Consider the following 24,727-nt stretch of genomic DNA (forward strand, 5'->3'; position numbering starts at 1 on the left):
TGACTGTTATAAGAGAGCGGTAATGGGGAAAATTTCCAAGCAAAAAGTATCATTTAAAAGAACCTTAATCATCTCAATAAATAAAAATAAATTTAAAATGTAGAGTAATACATATGACTTTATAGTGTTTTGTTGTAAAAAAAAAGTAAATTAAAAGGTAAATATCTTTTTGCAACATTATGGAATTAAAAATTAATATATATCTTGCTATTTATCTTAATATTTACTTTTTTTATAAAGATAATACGAATACATTATTTTTACTGGTATTTAAATCCCATTTAAAACAGCCTTGTCCATATCTTCTTTACATATAACGAAGGTTAATATTTACAGTTATTATTGTAATTTATTTATTAGTAATTAAATTTTAACTTATTTACATAATGTTTATAATTCCACTGCGTTAAATTTTATAATTTGCAATTACAGTATCGTGTTTTTCATTTTAAATTTTACTCAATTTTTTCTTGTAACTTACAATGCACTACTGCTGTAATGAACAAATTAAAAACACAAAAATACCATTAAAAAATAGATGACAGGTCCAGCCCACGTTTTCCCCCAGCCTTATTGTAACTATACATTGCAACAAGAAAAAAAAAAAAAAAAAAATTACATCATTAATAACTAATATTATAATACAATTACATTTTCTTTAAGTATTATGGAGTTAAGCAAAAGAAAAAAGTATATACATATACAACACAATGTACAGAATAACGAGAAAAAAGCTTAGGATATTTAATACAGGCAAATGCATTATTTAAAAGCAACGGCTGGACAGAAGAAGCAAAGAAGATCAAAAGAGATTACATAAAAATAGGAAGTCACTAACAAAGGATGAAAAGCCTAAATATTCCAACTGAACCACCGATATTATACAAAGAGTATATAAACAGAAATCTGCACGCAGATGCTGATCTCCTTACTTTATACACTAACATCATATTTTAAAAACATTTATTACATCGTGATATTGTGCATAGCAATTATACTTTAAGATAAGAAAGTGACGTATGGCTGGAATGGACTAACAATGAAATCTAATTATTACAGTAATATAAATAACACATTAATTAAATATTCAGGTGTATTTATAACTGAACAAGATTTATACGAATTCCAATAAAACCATATGCACACTGTTATTTTTAGTCTGTGTATGTGAACAAGAATACATTTTTATTTTCTTATATTTGTTAGATTATATCAAAATCATTTTCAAAAGTAGTTTGAGTAATAATTATAATTAAAAATTGTTAAATGATTTTTATAGGCTTAAGTATTAACAGAATATTTATAAAAGACCAAAAAACGTCCTTGGAAACTGAATTTTATCCCTTAAAAGCCACTGGTTCAACAACACTTAAAACATTTTGATTAGTAATATTCTGGTAACTAAATTACGTGAAGTAAGGATAAAATGCCAATGATAAAAGTCATGTTAAAGAAACCGGTTCCTATAAAGTTAAACAACACTGGGTGCAGTTTAGTTTATACTCGCTTGCATCTCATGAATGAAGCGATTAATGCCACTTGAAATTAAAAAAAAAAAAGTAATGTTTATCTCCTAAGTAGACAAAATGTATATAATACATTGTTTCTTAACAGAAGAAAAGATTAATTTATTGATTCATATCGCCTATCATAGTCTTTCGTATGGGTGTAGTAAATACAAAACACCTGAGGCAGGAGGCACTACTTAAAGTTGCTTTGACAAAGAGTAAAATTACAGCCCTGGTAAACAGAAAGGCGACATGTATGTTTTGTTATTTAATCCATCTTCTGTATTTCAGTAGGCTTAGCAAGCCAATGATCTAGTGAATGTTTCTCAAAAAAAAAAAAAAAAAACATGAAATTTATTGCTTTCCTTATTAAGCCTGATATGGGATCTTGTTATTTTGAAAATTTCTAGTTCAGTTTCAAAATTCTAAGAAAAATAGAATATTTACACATCATGAAGCATCCTCTGACGATCTCTAATATTCCATTTACATAGAAATATTAAAATTAAATAATATTTACTGACATCCTATAAATGAACTTTTAAGTTAAATTTGCACTAAACTTTTTAATGTCATTTTTATTGCTGTAGTTTTATGTAAAGCTCAGATTCCATAAACAACTTGTTCATAAATTAATTTTACCCAGATTTTTTCACAGAAAGAAAGATTAACAAAGTTGTGTCTTCAGACTGGACAATGGAGAGCTATTGACTCATCAATCATTTGGCGGGTTGATGAACTTACATCATTCTCTAAAACTTCAAGCTTCAACATACTTCCTGTATTTTTAATTATCAGTTTCATATATTCTATATACCTTTATTGTTTCAGTCATCTTGTTACATCGACTATAGTTATATGTTTCGTATATAATAAATCTCTGACTTCCTTTATTGTTCTTAACTTCTATATTTCCTTATAGGGCCAAATTGACTAATCCTGGGAGTTTTAATGTTATTTAGTCTTGTCTTTCTTTTTAAAATATTGTACCATAAATTTCTCTCTTGTTTTAAGAAAAGAGATTGAGGTTTTCTCTTAATTCTGTACGCTATTTACCTAGTTAATTTTCAATATTCTCTTACACCAGACACTACTTTTACAGGAATATTACATTTACATATAGTGATCAGCCAAACTTATGGGTTTTTGCAAATAACATTCCATGACTATCTTGTTTTTTGACCTCCCCCCAAAAAAAAACTCTTAGTCTATGAAACATTAATAAAAAAAAGTTATCGATTTCTGAAAAATGTATGTATGTTGGCCTGTATTTTGATACCTTTATTTTGAATACCTCCTGAGTGGTTGACAATTAAATTCTTCAAAAATTGCTCACAAAATTTCTACATACGGAGAGTAATGATGGCATTAAATTTTGGACAAAATTAAAACATTCATCCCCATCAGGTGAGAGGCATCACAGTACTCTGTTTTTTAAGGTATACTTATTTTTTTTTTTTTTTTAGGAAACAATAATTTTTTTTAGCTTTGTTGAATAACATTGTCCTGAATCAAACCAACTTATTTAAGTAAATAATTACTCCAATAAACAGATTTTTAAGTCTTAAAAACAAAACAACTGAATGGATCCGTACTTAAAATATAAATTTTCTTAAACTTTTATTTTCAAGATTGAAAATCCAATTGTATGTACGTATTAATAATGGAAACAATTAGAGAACTTTTTAAAAAAAGGGGTCCCATGGTAACTCGCTTAAGAATAAAAAAATTTGAATTTTTTAAAAGTTTTTGAAAATTTATTTGATTTTCAAGTTGTGGTTATAAAAAATTTTATATGAGGTAGTCATTGAGCAAGGGGGTCAAAATGGGATGGACAATTTTTACTAAAAATTTTGATTATTTATTTTTTCTTAGCTGTTATTATACAGTACAATTTTGATAATAAAAATATTATTTGGTCAAGGGAGTCAAATCATATCCAAATTATTTACTAAATGTTTTGACTTTTTTTTGCAATTAATTGAACTGTAGATATTGCATATTTAAATCACTGATATTTAAAAACTTTATGGTAAATTTAAAATAAAAATCTGTCAAGGCCAAATCTAGGAAAGCTATGCAACCCTTTACCATTTTTTTTTTTTACTCTCCTTTTGTCTACGTTCTATTGTAGTACACTCCATAAATATATTCTAGGAATATTTTACTGACAAATTACATCAACAACATTCCTGACAAATTATTCTGACCACAATTACTAATAATAACAAAATGTTTATTTCAGAATGAAGATAATTACAAAAGAAATAAATACATAAACATTTTATAGACATGACCATGAACTGGTTGTCTGTCAGGTTGAGTTCTAATATTTAAAAAAGTCTACTATAAACAAACACAAGATTATAATTATCTAATGATTACATTTATATTTATATAAAAAGAACAAAAAGTAATAAATAATCTAATTTCCCGAAGTAATCCAATCAACAATTCCTGCTTCTAACGTGGATAAAATTTTTTAGAGGGATTTATTTATGAAGATTGGCTATTAGTAATTTAATACTATTCATAGTCAGTTTAATGGTAATCCAGTTAGTATACATATTAACTATTTCCAGTGGCACCCTGGGTGGCAAAATTTCACAATAAATATTAATATCTTGTAATCTGAACTAAAAATTTGAACCATTTCTTTTCGTATTTTTGTTGCACCTAATATTCAGACCGATTAAAATGAGCACTGAACGTTTTGTTATTTAATCTGTAACAGAACTGGGGAATCCCCCTTTCTTTAAGTGAGTGTAGTCATCTTGCTTGCTCTAGCAACTGGCAACACTATCTGTACTAACCAGTTACCTTGTGGTAATTCCCTGTGCTTTATTTTGTGCTCGGATTGTTCACAACGAATATTCAGCGAGAATTAATTCTTTCATATAAAGGATAGAGTTCAATATTGTCTAATAACGCCTGCAACATCAGTCGTCCAGTTCACATCGACTCAATTAACCTCAATTCATGATTTTCTTTAAGTGCATGTTGTGATTGTTAAATTATTGAAGTTTGTCGAAAAATTATTTTATTAATTTTATGTAATAATAATTTAATCTTGTCTATGCATATCATAAATGTTGTGTTTATATCAATAAGTGACATACGTGCAAGAACTTTTGTAACAAATGTGTTTATTATATTATAAAACATTCACATGACTTCTTTATTTGTACCTGTACAAACACACAATAACAGATTTATTCTTGCCGAAAAGTTCTTTAGAATTTCCGTAAATTTTGGAGCCTTTCAGCCTTATTTTAAGGGCGAATTTGGCCTACGCCAAACAGCTGAAACCCATGCTATGCCACTGACTATCTCATAAATGAATTTCATTCTTAATAAAAATAATTTCATCACTTGGAGAGGCCTTTTTATCTGTAACGGCACATTTTTCTACCTTATAATTTTTAAACAAAGATATTACACTACTAGGCATACTTTCCAGCCAAGTCTCTGTAAGATAAACAATATTAATAAAATAACCAACCTTTATCTGATATCATCTAGTATGTTGGAAAACCCATTTATATTTCAGTACAATATATTATTTCAGAACATACAAAATTCAAATTACATCTTGAATTATATATAAGTGTTGTTGCTATTTTTTATTGTCCCGCTGGGGTTGGTAATAAAAAACGATTCAAAGAATCTTGTTGACCTCTCAATTTTAATTTTTTTTTTTTAATTCTATTGAGTGCAGTAAAGCTCCTAGATGCATCTACTCCTTGACTTTTTCTTGACACACCTCAGCTTCCAGTTAATTTGTGATTCTATAGTAAACAGCAATAAGCTAGTAACAGCTAGCAAAAGTTAATTTTTCTTAACTAAAATACTACTGCTTCTAACTCAAATATGTACAAGAACATCTTGCTTTCAGTCCCTTAGCCTTCCAATTTAATTTATATTTTTATGGTGACTAATATTTGAATATAACCTCTTGGTTGATTTCAGGAAAGTTTAACTCCAAAGCAGTACATTCTTTTTATTTTTATTAGACTTAAAGGATTCATTTTTTTAAAGTTTGAAACGGAACTCAAAATAATAGACAAATCACTAGACATGCTATAAAAGTTATTATTGTCTTGGTTATTTCGATACTGTTCACTTTATTTACTGTGAAAATTATTTAAAAAATATTTTCATATTCTTTTAAAAGTGTATTTGCAATTTTCAAAACATTATAATGTCTATGTTGTGTAAAATGAAGACACTTGTGTTTCAAATGAAACTAGTTAAGACTTAAATTTGCTTTTTTCTTGGTAGCCAGAGTTGCATAACTTTCCTGATATTAATGAGAAAGTTGTGCAACTCTTTACTGGCAATTTCTTTTTTTTTTAGTTCTTATTACTTTTCTATTATTATAGTTTATACTCTCTGTAAATAAAAATATACCATGAGCCATAAAACACAAATTAAATATATCTTAAACATGTTGTGCATCCACCTTATGTTAATATATGATTGGGAAATTAGGTAACCTGCAATGGATAATCATTGTTATGTGTGGTCAAAATTTTAGTTGAACTGCTTTAATTGGATAATAGTTATTTTGGTTAGTAATTTACCATTACTCTAGTTGAATGTTATTACTTAATAGGCTGAAATTTTTATCCTCAAAATGTCAGTTCCAAAAAAATACAAAATGTTTTTGCTGTAATTGATTGTTTGTTAAGTACTCATTTAACAGCTGGCAATAATGTTACAAAAAAATTCTTCCTGTTCTTTTTAATTTTTAACGGTAAATTTTGTTTTTGCAAATTTTTCACATTACCAAAAAAGGATTTGGTTTTTTAGTTTACATTAAATGAGAACTTTTCTGAAGCAATGTACTGTTTCTAAACAAAATTAAAATTTTTCTAACTTTTTTTGTTTTATTCAACTTATCTTACACCATTTTGTTCAGAATTACATTCTCTACAAGCTTTGTTTAAAAGTTTTATATGCTTATTAACCACTTAACAAAGTTATTGTTGTCAAAACAAGAAAACAGGGTGTTTTTAATTATTGGTTTTTAACTCCAAATTTCTCAAAAATTACTGCAGTTATGATTCTGAGCCATATTTTATTAGATTTTTCAGGTAAAAAAAAACCATAAGAAATTACTAATTACTTAAATTACTACCCCCTTAATGATTGTCTGAAAAATTTCAATATGACTTCATTTCACTGGGGTAGCTGAAATCTGAGCAAAATCTTTCACTAGTCGTAACTCACTAACGAAACATTTTAGGATATATTTTTATATGTGTAACGTTTTCCATTATTTTCACAAGTAGAATAGATTATGAAAGTCCCGGGAAAACTTTGTGAAACACTGTATATTATGAGGCATGATAAAAAGTACAGGTTTGATATTATAGTATAAGTAGATGTTGTCAAGTAACATAGTGCCCTTACAGTTGTAGGTACACATTAGATTTGACTCAGCACCATTTGCACATACTCCGCCTCTACAGAACACTGTGACCACACACATGTGGTGGATGTTCTCACTGATTTATTAATAAACAATCTACTTTTCATAAGAAATGTGAATCACTGTAATATTAGGATAAGGGATGTGACCCACCGGGTTGGTCTAGTGGTGAACACGTCTTTCCAAATCAGCTGATTTGGAAGTCGAGAGTTCGAGCGTTCAAGTCCTAGTAAAGCCAGCTATTTTTACACGGACTTGAATACTAGATCGTGGATACCGGTGTTCTTTGGTGGTTGGGTTTCAATTAACCACACATCTCAGGTATGGTCGAACTGAGAATGTACAAGACTACACTTCATTCACACTCATACATATCAACCTCGTTCATCCTCTGAAGTATTATCTAAATGGTAGTTACCGGAGGCTAAACAAGAAAAAGAAAGAAAGAAAGGATAAGGGATGTGCAACAAATTAAATGACATACTTTCATTTATGAAAATCACCTGAGAAAAGTGCATATATTTTCTAGTTTTATTATAATAAATATGGTAAAAAAATATTTATTATGGTATAATAAATTGGTAAAATTTATATCCTTTCTGTTTTGTTAAAGCAATCATAATTGAACATAACTTAACGTTACAATTACTGGTAGATGGAAGTTATTTATCAAAATATGAACTATATGATATCACACTTCCATGGTCCATATGGTTTCTCTTATCTAAACTGCAGAATGAATGTTTATATTAGACATGCTAGATCAACAGTCTGATCAATAGAACTGCCAGTTTAATATCTAGTTTTCCCTGAAATATAAGGACAAAATTTCTATTTTATTTTTTCTATAACTCCCAATGACCTGTGAGTGAAGATAACAGAAGTGATTGCAGTTTTAAATGCAGATGCTGATTTATAGGATTTGGGGAAAATCTCTTATCAAAGCATCCCAAAATTTTGGTTAACTACTTTATATACCCAATGCTTTTTTATCTGTTATTTTTACCCAGAATATATCAAGCTCTAAAAAATTATTATAAATTTTGTTGTAATTGAATAATAATTAAAATACCATTCAGCAGATGGAACTGTTAAATAGAAATTTATTTAAATAGAGTGTAATATAAAAAAGGATTAACAGTCATATTTTATGCAATGATAATATGAAGGTGATCTGATGAGTAAGGTAAATGACGCACAGATAGGATTAATATTAACAACATTCTTTGTTAAGCATTTTCTTCCATTGCTGAAATATCCAAATCCTACATATCAGTTCAGTATATTAGTTGGATTTTTGTTTAACAATATGCTAAAGAAGATGGGTTCAATGATTTTGGTAAAATTGTGTAAAAGATGATTGTATCACTCTGCATAAAAAAGGATGAAACGTAGGTTTCTTGTATGTGCTCAAATTTTTATTTTAGCTGCTAATGACAGCGCAGACCAATGGTGATACACTGGGTGGCTGCACACAGAGCACGAATGATGCATTTGTTTGAATGATTTATACTTCTTGATACAAACAATTTATCTAAATTATATTTGTGCTTTGGGAATGAAAAAGGAAAACAATAGGGTTAGAGCTGTGTTAACAAATCAGAACTCAAGAAACAGCTAAAAGTCTTCAGGATAGCCCATCCTTTTCTTAGTAGTAATAAAATTCTACTTTTTGAATGAGCAAAACGGGCACTTAAATAAAAAGCAAATTAGATATAGTTTTTGGCGAGACTACACAATCATTTATAGTTCACACAAAAGTTGTTGAATTTTTAAATATGGTCGATCAACCTGCGAAGATAAACACAGCAGTGGCTATATGAATGAGGACAGCTGAAAAAAGCAGTGAGATTGTAAGCATTTCAACTGACTATAACATCCTTCATGAGATTTTGTATGAAAATATTTATTGTTGTAAATACTGCAACTGATGAAAAAATTGTGTGAATGGATATTTCATCCCATGGTATAGCAAATACCAAATGAAATTTTATATCAATTTATAAGTGGAACTTGGGTTCATCAAACCCGTAAGATAGAGAAACAATCAAGACAATAGAAATCAAGAGGTTAACTGAAACACTGAAGAAGGAAAAGTGAGTGTCATCTATCCAAAAATTATTTTCACTTGTTTTTGGGATGTGAACCCAGTGAACTGCATATTTTTCATTAATTACTTTACAGAAGAAAAAATAATGATTAGTAATTTATTGCAAAATTATAAAAAAAAAATTACAGAAAACCAGACTGCAATTGGCTAAGAAAAAAATTCTATAAAGATTTGTGCTAGTTGTGTTTCATCAAGAATTGTGCTAGTTCACAATTCAGCAATTGCAATGACCAATACAATGTATGAATTCCTACGCATCTATCTGACTAGCTAAATTTGGCTCCTACAATTTCAACCTATTCTTAAATCTAAAGAAATGGTTCTGGGAAAAGGAATTTTACAGTGAAAGTTAAGAGATGAATGCTGTGTATATCTATTTTGAAGAGTTGGACAAACTTCTGCTCTATAGAAATGCTATAACACTGATAAACATAATTTTTGTTTCTTAACCTGCGATACATGATTTTAATCTGTTTTTGATTCTGAAAACGAATATGAATTCGGAATCTTTCTATCACCTACCATTTTTGAAAAATTTTTAAATTTTAATTAAAGGATTTTTTTTCATTTTTCAACGTATAGTTAGCTTCTTAAGCTCCTATATTGTATTTTGTCAGCTCATTTTTTATTTTTTAACTTTGTTACATAATTTGTAAGCTAAAAATAAACAATACTAGACAAAGAATTAAATCATATCATAGTCACATATTATATGACATGTACCTATGGTTTGGCGTGAACCAAAGGATCATGTTACTGATTGTTACTTTCATTTAACAAGTATGTCTGTAATTTCTAAAAAATCTAAACATACTGTAAAATATCCTTCATTGCAATCTGCAATCAGACCTGTACCTCACAGTGAACTTATTTCAGTTCCTGAGCCACCTGTGAATGTATGTTTCGAAAGCAGCGATGAAGAATCAGGCAGTACTGAAGAAGACAACAATGCTTTTGATTTTGAATAATCATCCAATTAGCTACATCTTATTTCACAAGTTGAATTAAATGACTTGGATAGGGATTTTAATTTATCAAAAAACCAAGGTAAACTGTTAGGATCAAGACTGCAAGGTTGGAATTTACTTCAAAAAAATACAAAAAATTTTGGGCTTTTGAAGCCGACAAAAAGAACTTTCTCAGTACCTTATTGATGAAAATAATTTGGTTTATTGCACAAATATTGATGAGCTTATGTTGCACCTCAGGACAAGTTCATAAATCTGAGGACTGGTGTTTTCATAGATTTGTCCAAGTATAGTTTAAAAGTGGTTCTACTACACAGCGGTAACGCATATCCTTCGATACTGATCCCTTATGGTACTAATTTTAGAGATATACAGTGCAATGAAAGATGTACTTGAAAAAATAAATGATAAAAACCATAGCTGTAATATATGTGGTGATTTGAAAGTTATAGCTATTTTGTTTGGCATGCAGTTAGGCTATACTAAATATATGTGTTTTCTTTGCGAATGGGACAGCAGAGCTAGGAATAAACATTATGTTACCAAAGAGTGAAAGAAACAAGACAACTTAACTCCAAATGGGAAAAATATTATTCATGGCCATGCACAATTATAAATTTTATATATTGAACTATATTTTCCCTTAATATTTTTTGAAGTGTAATTTAATTAATAGAAAAATTGTATTTCAGATCTATAATGTATGCAAAAAAGCAATTCAAGAAACGGTATCACACTTAGAGAAACATTAAGGAAGTTTTTTTTGTCTATCAGCGTAATTGCTCTTGAATGTCCCTTGAATTGGTGTGTCTAGATAAAAACAAGCATACATAAAAAAATAAATATAATTCAATACCTAAATAATTAGTTTTTGAAATTTATCTTCTTTATAAAACTGCAATTGCACTTGTCTAGTATTATGTTAACAAGATTCATTGTATGTTTGATAATTAAGAGTTACTTTAGTTAAAGTGCTACATAAATATTCATAATTGATTGGAATATTGTAATACACTCAGAATAGATTAAGTTACTATAACTAAATATTAATGCTCTGTATTAAATTATTTGTCTATTCCTAGTTGAGTAAGTAAACGAACTACACTGTGGAGAAGTGAAAATGGAATACGGTTATGTACAATAGAAACAGAAATTCATGGTATGAGAAGAAATATATTTAAGAGGTAATAATAAACACATTCAGTGGAAGCTAAAAACAGTAATTACTACATATTCACTGTAATTAGCACCCTTTCATTATGTCGGAAGTAATTCAATGAAGAACACATCTATTTATAAATACATATAATTTTGATCATATTATAAAATATTTCAACATAATATATTAAAGTAACGATATAAAAAAAAAAAAAAAAAAAAATGGATTGGCATAATTTGACTAAAATATATTTTACTTATTGTTTTAAATGACATAAATTCAAAAGAATGCATTGTACAATATAACTGTATACTTTGCAGGCTTTACTAAATGAAAGGAAGATGTCTCATTTGGAGTCATGTATTTTTTTACATGCATGATGCTCATAAGTCGCACTTACGATAATGTTGATGAACTTTTTATATTTTATAGAAGGCATATTTCTGGTAAACTAGTAAAATATATGAAGATACTAAATAAAAAGAAAAATAAATACCAATAAAGTAACTACAATTTAAAAAGGTATTAATAAAAGTTGAGTAAATAATTAAGTACATGATGAACAACAGTATGCAGAAAATTCAAGGTTATTAAAATTTTTTAATCAGTATTATTAAAAATTCACTGACCTAAAAATTAATCAAGAAATTTATTAAAAATGATAATAGAACTATCTTAAGGGACTTTCTTGTAAGCTGAAGTATTAAGTTGAATTTTATGAACACTTCTGCCATGGTTTGGTAGAGATGAATATTGTTATTTAAAAAAAAATAAACAACTATTCTTTCAGTAAAAGATGTGATTCAAAATATATGAATAAACACAAGAATAAATTAAAATATATAACTTTACAATTATAGATTTACATGATTAAAACTTATGGGCACTAAACTATGATTTGACAGCTAATTTTTGTGTCTTTAAAACTCTGTGACTTTTAGGGGAGCTGCAAAAAATATTACACTTCAGACATTATATCAGAACTTCATGAAAGGTTAGATGGTGATGCACATGATTTATATTTAATTTTTCATCATTACTTAGTACATTGAATTATTACAGTATAAATTAAATATGTAGCCTGAAGTAATTTGTTTTATTCAACAAATTTTCATCAAACCAGTCAAAATTTTAAAAAGTAATAAAATAAGTTCCTGACTTGTTTCACAGACAGTCCTATTGTACCATAACATTCATTCTATCTCTGAGGTCTAGTCACTCTCACTCAGTACGAAGCTTCAAGCAGATTGCATCAGCCCGAATTGATTGGAAAAGAAGGGATCAAAGATAAGGAAATATGTAATAACAGATGTGATCTACACGCTCTAAATTAAGGACCTATTTCTCAGGTTTAATTTTCTTATTTTTATTAAGGACACAGGTTTTTTTATCTGTCAATAATATATATATATTTATAAGTTAATACAAGTTTTGTGTCTATTGAATAATGTTTTTACTTAGAAAAAGCAGAGAACTGATTGTCAGCTCTTTTGGAAAAGACCTTAGACTGCATGAAAAACATCAATACTATTCAGCTGTTTGGTTCACTGTGGGTCATCATTTCATATAGTTATAGGTTTTGTACATGAATAATACTAAGTTCAGCAATGTGTCAGTCTGAAATTTATAATAAAATGAACAAAATACAATTTGTTCAAATGTTTCGTGAAGCTTACAGGACTACATCTCTTGTGTATATGTATTTGAGTGGTACAAAAGATTTGGTAGAGGAGAAGGAGGCCAGAACATGGAAGATGATGAAGTGAACTTTACATTCCAAAGAATTGAAGAAAATATAAAACAAATTAACCAGATCGTTTAAGAAAACACTGACTTAGCGTATGAATGGTAGCTGAAGCTGTGAACAGTGACAAATACATTGCATGAAAAATTTTGTTGAGCATCTCAACATGAAAAACATTTGTGCCAAGATGATCCCTAAGGTTCTATAAAACAGCAAAAAGAAGATCACAAGGAAATTCCCGCTGACATGCTGTAGCAATCTGAAACTGTTCTCGACCTTTTTAAAAAAAACCATCACTTGTGATTAAATCTTGATTTTCTGGTGTGACCTTGAGATGAAACAACAATCAATGCATTGGAAAAACATCATCTATACCAAGAATGAAAAAAGTATTTTTAAAACAAGTCCAAATGCTAAGTCATGCTCATTGTTTTTTTGTTGTCAAGGGTATAATTTTGGAAGAAAGGGATTCAGAAGTTACAACAGTAAACTGACATTATTATAAGAAAGTTTTGACAAAGTTTAGAATAAGAGAATTAGAAAAAAACAACCGAAATGTGGAACCATTAACTGTGATTTTATTCTTCATCAGGACAATGTGCCTGCTTACACAGCACTTTTGGAGAAAAACTTTTTTGGGTGACAAACATGTTACTACACTGCAATGTTCTCCATATTCTCCAGATTTAACATCTTGTGACTCTTTTTTTCCCTAAAGTGAAACCTATGATTAAATGAAATTTGTTTTGAGTCTGTTGATGCAGTAAATAAGAAAATGGGAGATTGTTAAAATAGCTGAGAGAATTGATCTGCTCCACACTTTTGATCAGTAGAATATAAGAATGCATTGGTGTGTAAATACAAGTGGCAATTACATTAAATTGTAATTCACAATAAACAACAGTGAATTATTATATCAGTCTTGTTATTTAAGGCATTCCTCTTATGTTTGTTGTAGACAGTTGTTTTTCATTAAGATTTTTTTATTTATTTATACATTTGAAATAAAATTTAATAGAAAAATTTTACACAAAGCAAAAAATCATACTACTCAATTCTTAAACGTTTGATGCTCAGTACCAAATCAAGGTTTTGCAAGTTACAAGTTATAGATATGATCTTAATTTGATGCCATATTTTAATAAAAAAAACTTAAGTTAAAAAGAGTTGAACATGACTTTTTACTATTTGGTGTTTTTTGTTGTTAGCTTTATTATTGTTAATAATCTTTCAAAACATATTTTTATAAACTCAAATAAAAGTACACTAGAATTGATGTACATGTCTAATCAATTGTTTATATTATAATTCCTGATCAACATAAAATTTTATACAGTATTCCCTTATCAATAATTAAATTTGTAAATATCAATTACTTTTAAATTTTTGTTGAATAAAATAGGATTCTTTAAACATAATTAATATATTTTATATGCAGTACACATATTTTATGCTTAGATGTGTGCGTCACTGTCTACTTCAGCTGATTATTTGTTTATTTCTCTTTGATAAGTATCATGATATATACTGTCTACCCTTTGTATTTGCTAAACACAAGTAAACATTTGTTTATCCTTTATAAGAAAGGAAAAACATTCTATTCTTTTTACTATCTTATAAAACTAGTCGTAATTAATTTATTTGTAAGTCACTTTACAATTGTTATTTTTTAAATCCATAGAAAAATCAGTTTTCTTTCTTTCTTTCTTTTTTTTTAATCAGTTGCATGGATTGTGCATTGAATTTCTTTTTAATTATTAACTACAAAATTTATGGCCAGTTAATTTATTTGTGTATTCACAGTATACTTATTACGTCTGTAATTATCTGTGCATATTATTTTTTTTAAATGTACATGGCTGGGTGTATGCGTTTGTGGATGTATGTGTGCGTTTGTTTGTTGCAGGGCTATAATAAGCATAGGTACTTACGTATTAACGCCACCGCAGCTACAGCTTTATTTAAAATTGAGTATTTATTTTACTGAGTCTCTTTATTAATTTTAAGAAATGGTTATTTATATTTATTTATTTTATAAATATAATGCAATTATTTATTATTTAAATAACAATAATTACTGAATTTATTAAATAGATACTCAAAAAATTACAGTATTAATTAGTCAAGGTTAGCGAGCGAAGCGAGCGTAGGTTAAGTTTGGTTAAATTATATTTATGAAAAAGAAAAAGCATATATAATGTATATATTTGCATGTGCTATTAAGTACACTATTTTCAGCATATTACTTAAACTGAATTGTGCATGTAGATGCACACTATTATATATGTTGTATATTCTGAATAATTATGGAGATTATAATCCTCTTTAATATATGTATGTATTTTTTTTTCATTTTATTTATATTTGTAGTTTATATTACTTCTACTACCAAGGTGCCTACTGAATGTAATGGAAGTTTTAAGGTAATTATACATAGTGTTTGAAGAACAAAATTTACAGGTGTAGTATTTTATGCACAACCTTTTTTAACTCATTTTGATGACCTGCAGTGATATTTTTCAGTCTAATTATACTGATTTTATCTTTATTACAGAATCATGGCTAAAACAAGATTGGGTCATTCATTGGTTATATGACCACTACAACTAGCTTGCTACTACTAGAATAGTAATTATTTTGTTGAAGTCAGATGATCAAAAAATGCACAAGTAGTGTGAATGTATGACTTCACTTTTTCTTCTAGGAGAATACAAATCCTGGAAAATTTTCCAGGACATTATAAATATTTTGGCTACCTAAATAACAGGTATAATTACTAATTAAACTGATTTTCTTATAAGTAATAAATCTTGGTTTTGTTCATTTAAGAAAAAAAAAACATTATCTTTTTCTTACCATATTCAAATAAATCTTCTCTTTTTAAAAAAATACATATCATGTTAATTCTGTACATTCAAATGTGTTAGCTTTAATAATTTTAAAATTTAAATCAGTGCAAAAGCAGTGGTTGTATAATAAATAAGACTGGTCACATTTAGTGATATTGTCAGTCTGATCAGATAAAATTTTTATCTGAATGGCAGAGATGGTAAATATATCAATGACATGGATATGTATGTCAGTATAATTTTAATGTCACCTATAATCTTATTATATTGTAGACTGATTCATTCAATTTCAAATTAAATTAAAATATTTTATTCAGTTATATGGTATATGGGCAAATATTGTGAAAAACACAAATAAGATAGTTCTAACAAACATCAGCCCTTTGTCTTCCCCAATCTCAAGCCGATCATTTCTGAAGACATACAAGCAATCGAAATCAATTGGCCAAAGAAAGGCTGTAACATTAAGCATTAATATTCAAAGAAAAGTCAATATCCTACTAAATTGGGCGTACATTGTGCTAAATACTTTGCATTTGTCTTAAATTTTAGATAATATAAGATTCTACCTAAACTGCAAATAGTTATTCTTATTGAAGTGGATTAGTATTACTAAGATATACCTTTGTAAATATTTTACAGTTTAAAAGTTACTGGGAAGAGATTTAAGGTTATGAACTAACTGGTAGGTTAACATACACTGAAAATGAATGTTTAAAATTGATAGCATTAAACACAATTATAAAAATTAAAGATTAGACAGTTCACAACGTAGTAGTAAAAAGGAAAATAAATCTTATCAACCTAACCCTAAATGGAATCATTAATATCCGTACGGATTAATTAAGTTGTTAAATTTGATGGATTTTATAACTAAAAATCGATTCGTAATAATGAAACTGCCGCGAAAATGCAACAGGATGTTTGCAATAAATTTTAAACCGGCATTATAACACAAATCCTATGAATTACCATGCTACTTAAATAAATATAATGTAAAATAAATATTTCTCACATTATTAATAATAATTCATTCCAGCTTTTACTACTGAATTCATCAACAACTAAATGACTGTAAATGGTAAGCAACCGATCACAATAATAAGTATAAATTCTCATTAAGCATCGATACGATAAATGAAACAAATAAGACAGTAAAGTTAACTGTGATCTACCAAAGCGTAATCAGGTCACGTGACCCACAAGCCCAATAAAATTTAAGCTTTGAAATTTCGTTATACGTTAAATTAATCCTGATCTCTACGTAGCCTGGCGGTGCATAGAGTAAACAGTTCAATATATTTGGGGAAAAGATTTATAGCGCAACTGTTGCAGCCATTATATGAATATGCTAATTGATGTCTTAATGTTGAAATATTTTACTTTCTTGTTTAGGTGATATAAATTCATGAAAACAGTCGACTGCTTGAAAGGTAAATTATTATTATAAATTATTAAAAATTATTATTTGAACTGTACCGTATAACCTATTTTTTAAATACATTTTAAATTAACTTATTTTATGAACAAGTCTATTTCTTTAGATTAGTGTAGCGTACAAACAATTTTATTATGTGACTATATGCTACTGATATTTTCGGAAGCAACAACATTATTTAATTAATGCATTTTACTTTTAATTTAAATAACTCATCAATAAATACATGTACATTTTTGATTCAATGATATTTAGTTAAAATGGGATATTTATAAATGTAATTAGCATAGTTATTAAGAGTATGTGTCTTTAATATTATCGTATGCACATATTAAAGGTGGTAATCCCCTAAAAAATGTTATTTATTTATGTAGGTGATATATTATTACAGTAATTATTTGCTTTTATTAACAACTGTGTTAAAAAGTAAATTATTTTATTGATTATTATTATATTCAGTAAATTAAGATTATTAAAATTATTTTATTTCTTAGCTGAAGGGTGATTTTCAGGAACATTACCTTTAGGTTTTCGTAATATTTTGTTTTTAATGGGTAAAACTGTGATCGTTGACAAGTAGGTCGATTGAGAGCTTTCTAAATTGTTTCTCCCTCTAGACTAGATTTTATTTATTTTCATGTGTGTAATTTAAGTGTACCATTGTAAGAAAACAAGATAAAAGTTAAATCATCTTTTTTTCTTGTAACGCAACTTCTGTAAAAAAAATTGAATATCGTCGCCATATTCTTTCTAGATTTTTCGTAAAGTTACGAAAAGAGTGTAGTCTCAATTATTTTTGCAGTGCTGTTATATTATAATTTTTGTTTGTCTGGGGTTAATCTCGGGCACTCTTTAACAGATTTGAAAATATTCTCTCTTATCCAAATCGTTTTTTTCTGATTATAGTAGGCTATTTACTCATTATTATACTCAGTCTATCCTTTCCTAATCTCATCTTTAGAGGCACCGATGTGGTGATGCCGTAACGTATAGTGATTGTAAGAAAACCTTTTATCATAGATTCATCAAACTTTCAAATCTGATTTTTATAATCCAGCAGGAAGATAATTTAGTTTGATGAGTCTGTGAACTCCCGTAACCATTTCAGATTATTAAGATAAAAACTTTAGTCTCTTTTAAATTTTTAGTTTTTTAGCAACCTCATTTAAAAAAAATGAGAAAACATTTGGCTTAAATATTACAATATTCAGATTCTTTTACTTTGCCTAGGATAGCAGCTATAATGGAAAAGTATATAGATCGGTAAAAAAAATTTACCTTAAGGAGACATTTAAAAAAATATAACAAAAAATTGATTTAAATAAATTGCAAATAATATGAGAAAATTTTTTTTTATTCCAATGCTTCGAAGACCAAAATAATCTATTTTGGTATATATATATATAGTTTTATTTTTATTTTAGTTATATCTTGCTTTAGAAAAGGAGTTAATAGGAGCTTTTTTGCATCTATTTTCTACACTAATAGGCTTTCAGACCACTATAAAAATCTTTTGCCCATCCCATTCCATTGGTCTGTGGTAACAAAATATAGTTTTTTAATTTTTAGAATATTAAAAAAAAATATTTTAAATCTTAATCAATCTCGCAAATTACTTACTGCATTTAAAATGTAAAAATGCTGATTTTTGGATAGCCTCTTTAGTATTTCTTGAAAAAAAAAAATAGCCAAACATTCTCACTCTCTTCCTAGAAAATTACATTTTGTTTATTTAGAATTATTTTCTTATTTTTTTTTCGCATTTAAAAATTTGTATTGCTTAAAACATATTTTGTTAGCAATAAAGTTACTACAGTAACTTAATTAATATCCCTTCTCTAATTGGGGAGCTGCAAATTAAAAAAAAAAAGTAACTTTTATTTTAATTTGTCGAAAATAAATTTTTAGGGAGGTCCCAAAATAAAAAAAAAAGTAATTTCGATTTTAATTTACCTAAACTCAATTTTAGTGAATAATTTAATCATTAAAAAAACCCCCTGATGCACGGTCCTATAAATTTTCAAAACGTCGAAAACATTTTTTCAAAATTGTGATACTAATCTTATATCTTATATACATATATATATAAATGATTGTTTGTTTGTCGCGTATGCGTTCCTGAACCATTCATTCGATTGCGATGAAACTTTTGTGAGTTGTTGTACGCCCGCCCATGAAGGTTTCTGAATTAGTATGGACCCGCTAGGTGGCGCGGGGGTCGAGATATTCCGGAAAATTGTATTTATGGTCCGATTTGGTTCATATTCAGAATATATATTAGTTATGCGAAAATAAATATTTTTTGCGAAAAATGGAGCCGCTAGGTAACGATGGGGTCGAGATATTAAGAAAAACTCTATTTATGGACCGATTTGACTCGTATTCAGAATATATATTAGTAATGTGAAAAGAAAATTTTTTACAAAAATATACCCGCTAGGTGGCGCCGGTGTCGAGATATTTACGAAACAAATATAAACTTTCTTTTTTTATATATATAAAAGGTAATGTTCATATGTGTGTCCTTTATAGATTAAAAAACTATTGGAGCGATTTAGGCGAGGGGAAAATGGAAAAGGGAAAAAGAGAAAAAGGGAGAAAGGAAATGGAAAAAGGATAGAAGGAAAAAAGGGAAAGGGGAAAAGGGATAAAGTGAAAAGTAAAATTTTGTGAAGTTCCGTAATGTTCAGTTTTTCAATGTTTTGTCAATTTTTCAATTGGATTCATTTAATCTATATACGAATATATACTCAAAATTTAGCAGTAGTGAAGCACTGCCGGGTCTGCTAGTATTGAATAAAGTTTCATTGCCATTGAACAGATAATAATTTATCTAAAGCAGTTTGTTTCTTTATTAAAAGACCGTTGTATGTACTCTCCCTCTCTCGCGCACTCACTCACTCACTCGCTCTGTCTCTCTCTCTGTGTGCGCCCGCACATATGTATGCATATATATATATATATATACATATGTATACGTATGTATACATACATACATACTACGTATGTATACATACATACTAAAATTTAAATTTAGCATTAGCGAAGCATTGCCAGGTCTGCTAGTATATTAATATTAAACATTTTGATTATTGTTTTATTTTGTTGATCACCTTGGCTTGAAAAATTAAAATTAGGGATTTGTATAACTTGACTGGCGTTTCTTTGCTGGTCTTTGTAAAAAAAGTGCTGTATTACTGAGAATATGCAGAAATGCCAATGAAGTCTTGTTTCTGATAGTGACACTAAGTTGCGATCTGCTTTGCAACCCACGATACCTGCAGCTGACTATTGCATATACTGCAATAGTCACCACAGTACCCAGCCACCTGAAATTGATAAATATTGCAAAATTCTTCCATATTCCTATTTTCAAGAAATTTTTAATTTAAAAAATAAGTAAAAACGTAATTGTGGTTAAAGAATTTTGATATCCTTTTATTTGTGATTGAACTTTCTTTTTTCAGCTTCCGGCAGCCGGTAAGTTACTCAATAAGAAAGATTGTATTCTTTTGCCAGCTGAAACCATTATAACCTTCTATTTCTTTTTTGTTATAAAAAACTGAAAGTTTAATTTTAATTTTTTTTTTTTTTTTTTTTTTTTTTTTTTTTACTAATTGCATGGGTAGAATTTGCATTAATGATAACGATTGTATTTCTGTTGCCTATAAAATAAAATTTATAGATATTTTATTAGATAATTTCTCCTGAGAAGACCAAATTTATTTAATTTGGAATAAAATCAAACCGTACTTTTACTTCCTTGTACAAAGTGAAGGAAGTATTGTTATCGCGAAAAATTTCGGTTTTCAGATTTCTATGGAAATATCCATTTCGACTATCCCTGAATCCATCTTGACTGGTTTCGGGGTGATATCTGTACTTATGTTTGCATCTCGTATAACTCAAAAACGACTAGCCGTAGGATGTTGAAATTTTGGATTTAGGACTGTTGTAACATCTAGTTGTGCACCTCCCCTTTTGTTTGCAATTGATTTGATAAAAATGTTCGAAAAAGCCCAAAATCCAAATTCTCTGGATTTTGGGCCTTTTCGAACATTTTTTATCCAGAAAATTTGGATTTTGGACTTTTTCTTAACTGCAGTAATCAGCCCTATTGAGAGATTTTCAACGATTTATTATAAGTGGTTTTTTTTTTTTTTTTGTCTTCAGTCATTTGACTGGTTTGATGCAGCTCTCCAAGATTCCCTATCTAGTGCTAGTTGTTTCATTTCAGTATACCCTCTACATCCTACATCCCCAACAATTTGTTTTACATACTCCAAACGTGGCCTGCCTCCACAATTTTTCCCTTCTACCTGTCCTTCCAAAATTAAAGCGACTATTCCAGGATGCCTTAGTATGTGGCCTATAAGTCTGTCTCTTCTTTTAACTATATTTTTCCAAGTGCTTCTTTCTTCATCTATTTGCCGCAATACCTCTTCATTTGTCACTTTATCCACCCATCAGATTTTTAACATTCTCCTATAGCAACACATTTCAAAAGCTTCTAATCTTTTCTTCTCAGATACTCCGATTGTCCAAGTTTCACTTCCATATAAAGCGACACTCCAAACATACACTTTCAAAAATCTTTTCCTGACATTTAAATTAATTTTTGATGTAAACAAATTATATTTCTTACTGAAGGCTCGTTTAGCTTGTGCTATTCGGCATTTTATATCGCTCCTGCTTCGTCCATCTTTAGTAATTCTACTTCCCAAATAACAAAATTCTTCTACCTCCACCGCTACCTCCTCTTCTCCTCCTATTTTCACATTCAGTGGTCCATCTTTGTTATTTCTACTACATTTCATTACTTTTGTTTTGTTCTTGTTTATTTTCATGCGATAGTTCTTGCGTAGGACTTCATCTATGCCGTTCATTGTTTCTTCTAAATTCTTTTTACTCTCGGCTAGAATTACTATATCATCAGCAAATCGTAGCATCTTTATCTTTTCACCTTGTACTGTTACTCCGAATCTAAATTGTTCTTTAACATCATTAACTGCTAGTTCCATGTAAAGATTAAAAAGTAACGGAGATAGGGAACATCCTTGTCGGACTCCCTTTCTTATTAGGGCTTCTTTCTTATGTTCTTCAATTGTTATTGTTGCTGTTTGGTTCCTGTACATGTTAGCAATTGTTCTTCTATCTCTGTATTTGAACCCTAATTTTTTTAAAATGCTGAACATTTTATTCCAGTCTACATTATCGAAAGCCTTTTCTAGGTCTATAAACGCCAAGTATGTTGGTTTTTTTTTCTTTAATCTTCCTTCTACTATTAATCTGAGGCCTAAAATTGCTTCCCTTGTCCCTATACTTTTCCTGAAACCAAATTGGTCTTCTCCTAACACTTCTTCCACTCTCCTCTCAATTCTTCTGTATAAAATTCTAGTTAAGATTTTTGATGCATGACTAGTTAAACTAATTGTTCTGTATTCTTCACATTTATCTGCCCCTGCTTTCTTTAGTATCATTACTATAACACTTTTTTTGAAGTCTGATGGAAATTCCCCATTTTCATAAATATTACACACCAGTTTGTATAATCTATCAATCGCTTCCTCACCTGCACTGCGCAGTAATTCTACAGGTATTCCGTCTATTCCAGGAGCCTTTCTGCCATTTAAATCTTTTAATGCTCTCTTAAATTCAGATCTCAGTATTGTTTCTCCCATTTCATCCTCCTCAACTTCCTCTTCTTCCTCTTCTTCCTCTATAACACCATTTTCTAATTCATTTCCTCCGTATAACTCTTCAATATATTCCACCCATCTATCGACTTTACCTTTCGTATTATATATTGGTGTACCATCTTTGTTTAACACATTATTAGATTTTAATTTATGTACCCCAAAATTTTCCTTAACTTTCCTGTATGCTCCGTCTATTTTACCAATGTTCATTTCTCTTTCCACTTCTGAACACTTTTCTTTAATCCACTCTTCTTTCACCAGTTTGCACTTCCTGTTTATAGCATTTCTTAATTTCCGATAGTTCCTTTTACTTTCTTCATCACTAGCATTCTTATATTTTCTACGTTCATCCATCAGCTGCAATATACCGGTTCTCTTTATTCCGCCTAAGTTTGCTTCTGCTGATTTAAGAATTTTCTTTTTAACATTCTCCCATTCTTCTTCTACATTTTCTACCTTATCTTTTTTACTCAGACCTCTTGCGATGTCCTCCTCAAAAATCTTCTTTACCTCCTCTTCCTCAAGCTTCTCTAAATTCCACCGATTCATCTGACACCTTTTCTTCAGGTTTTTAAACCCCAATCTACATTTCATTATCACCAAATTATGGTCACTATCAATGTCTGCTCCAGGGTAAGTTTTGCAGTCAACGAGTTGATTTCTAAATCTTTGCTTAACCATGATATAATCTATCTGATACCTTCCAGTATCGCCTGGGTTTTTCCAAGTGTATATTCTTCTATTATGATTTTTAAATTGGGTGTTGACAATTACTAAATTATACTTCGTGCAAAATTCTATAAGTCGGTCCCCTCTTTCATTCCTTTTGCCCAGCCCGTATTCACCCACTATATTTCCTTCCTTGCCTTTTCCAATGCTTGCATTCCAACCTCCAACTATTATTAAATTTTCATCTCCTTTTATGTGTTTAATTGCTTCATCAATCTCTTCGTATACACACTCTACCTCATCATCATCATGGGCGCTTGTAGGCATATAGACGTTAACAATCGTTGTCGGTTTAGGTTTTGATTTTATCCTTATTACAAGTGGTACTTATTTTCATTGGTTTCAGAGTTATAGCCAAATGAAATTTCAATTAATGAAATATTTGAACAAAAATGTTAATCTTACAAGGGAAAGGCTTATCGGTTCGAATCAGACTTCATATATTTTTTTTTACCTTTTTTATTTAAATATATAGATTTATTAATAATTATTAACCTCTGATTGTAAAAACTTTTACAATAAATAATAATTCAATAATAACAATAATAAAAAAGATATAAAAAATATCAGTAGTTATTAATGAAATAAAATTTTATATACTTTTAAAAATGTGTATATGTAATTTAATAGTCGTACAAGGAAGTCATGTGATGCCCAAATCAGATTTTTTTTCTTTGTGCCGTAATAAAACGCTAAACTTGACTTCATTATTATTAAATATTTACTATGGTCATGAATATTATTAACTGAAGTATAAAATCATTTCTAGTGGTTTCCTCAAAATTTAGATCATTGTTTCATCAGTCATAAATATGAGTCGTGTAGCCGGAAATTGGGAAATAAAAAAAAAAATAACTTACCCTTATGTTTATATTAATGAATATATATAATCTTTGAAAAAATATAATTATTTAAAACATATTAAAAAAAATATTATTCTTAAAAAATAGTAACATTGATTTCTACCAAACCAGATAACAGAACAACTGTTTTTATGTATTGTAACCCAATACTTTGGCTTACGAGAAAGGTATTATTCCTTTGCCATCTTTTTAATAAATATCATTTTTCAATTTATTTAAAATACAA

At 28.7% G+C, this 24,727-nt stretch overlaps 1 protein-coding gene across 1 annotated transcript in view; it reads right to left on the reverse strand.

Annotated features, from left to right (window-relative positions):
• Positions 1-16,926, reverse strand: part of LOC142327018 (dipeptidase 1-like) — a 72,316-nt gene extending 55,390 nt beyond the window's left edge. Inside the window, exon 1 of the mRNA XM_075369779.1 lies at positions 16,788-16,926. Coding sequence (XP_075225894.1) covers positions 16,788-16,891 — 104 coding nt within the window. The 5' untranslated portion in view covers positions 16,892-16,926. The remainder of the gene's footprint in view (positions 1-16,787) is intronic.
• Between the last annotated feature and the right edge of the window lie 7,801 nt (positions 16,927-24,727).

Source organism: Lycorma delicatula, chromosome 6, assembly GCF_047948215.1.
Source record: "Lycorma delicatula isolate Av1 chromosome 6, ASM4794821v1, whole genome shotgun sequence".
Classification (NCBI taxonomy): Eukaryota; Metazoa; Arthropoda; class Insecta; order Hemiptera; family Fulgoridae; genus Lycorma; species Lycorma delicatula.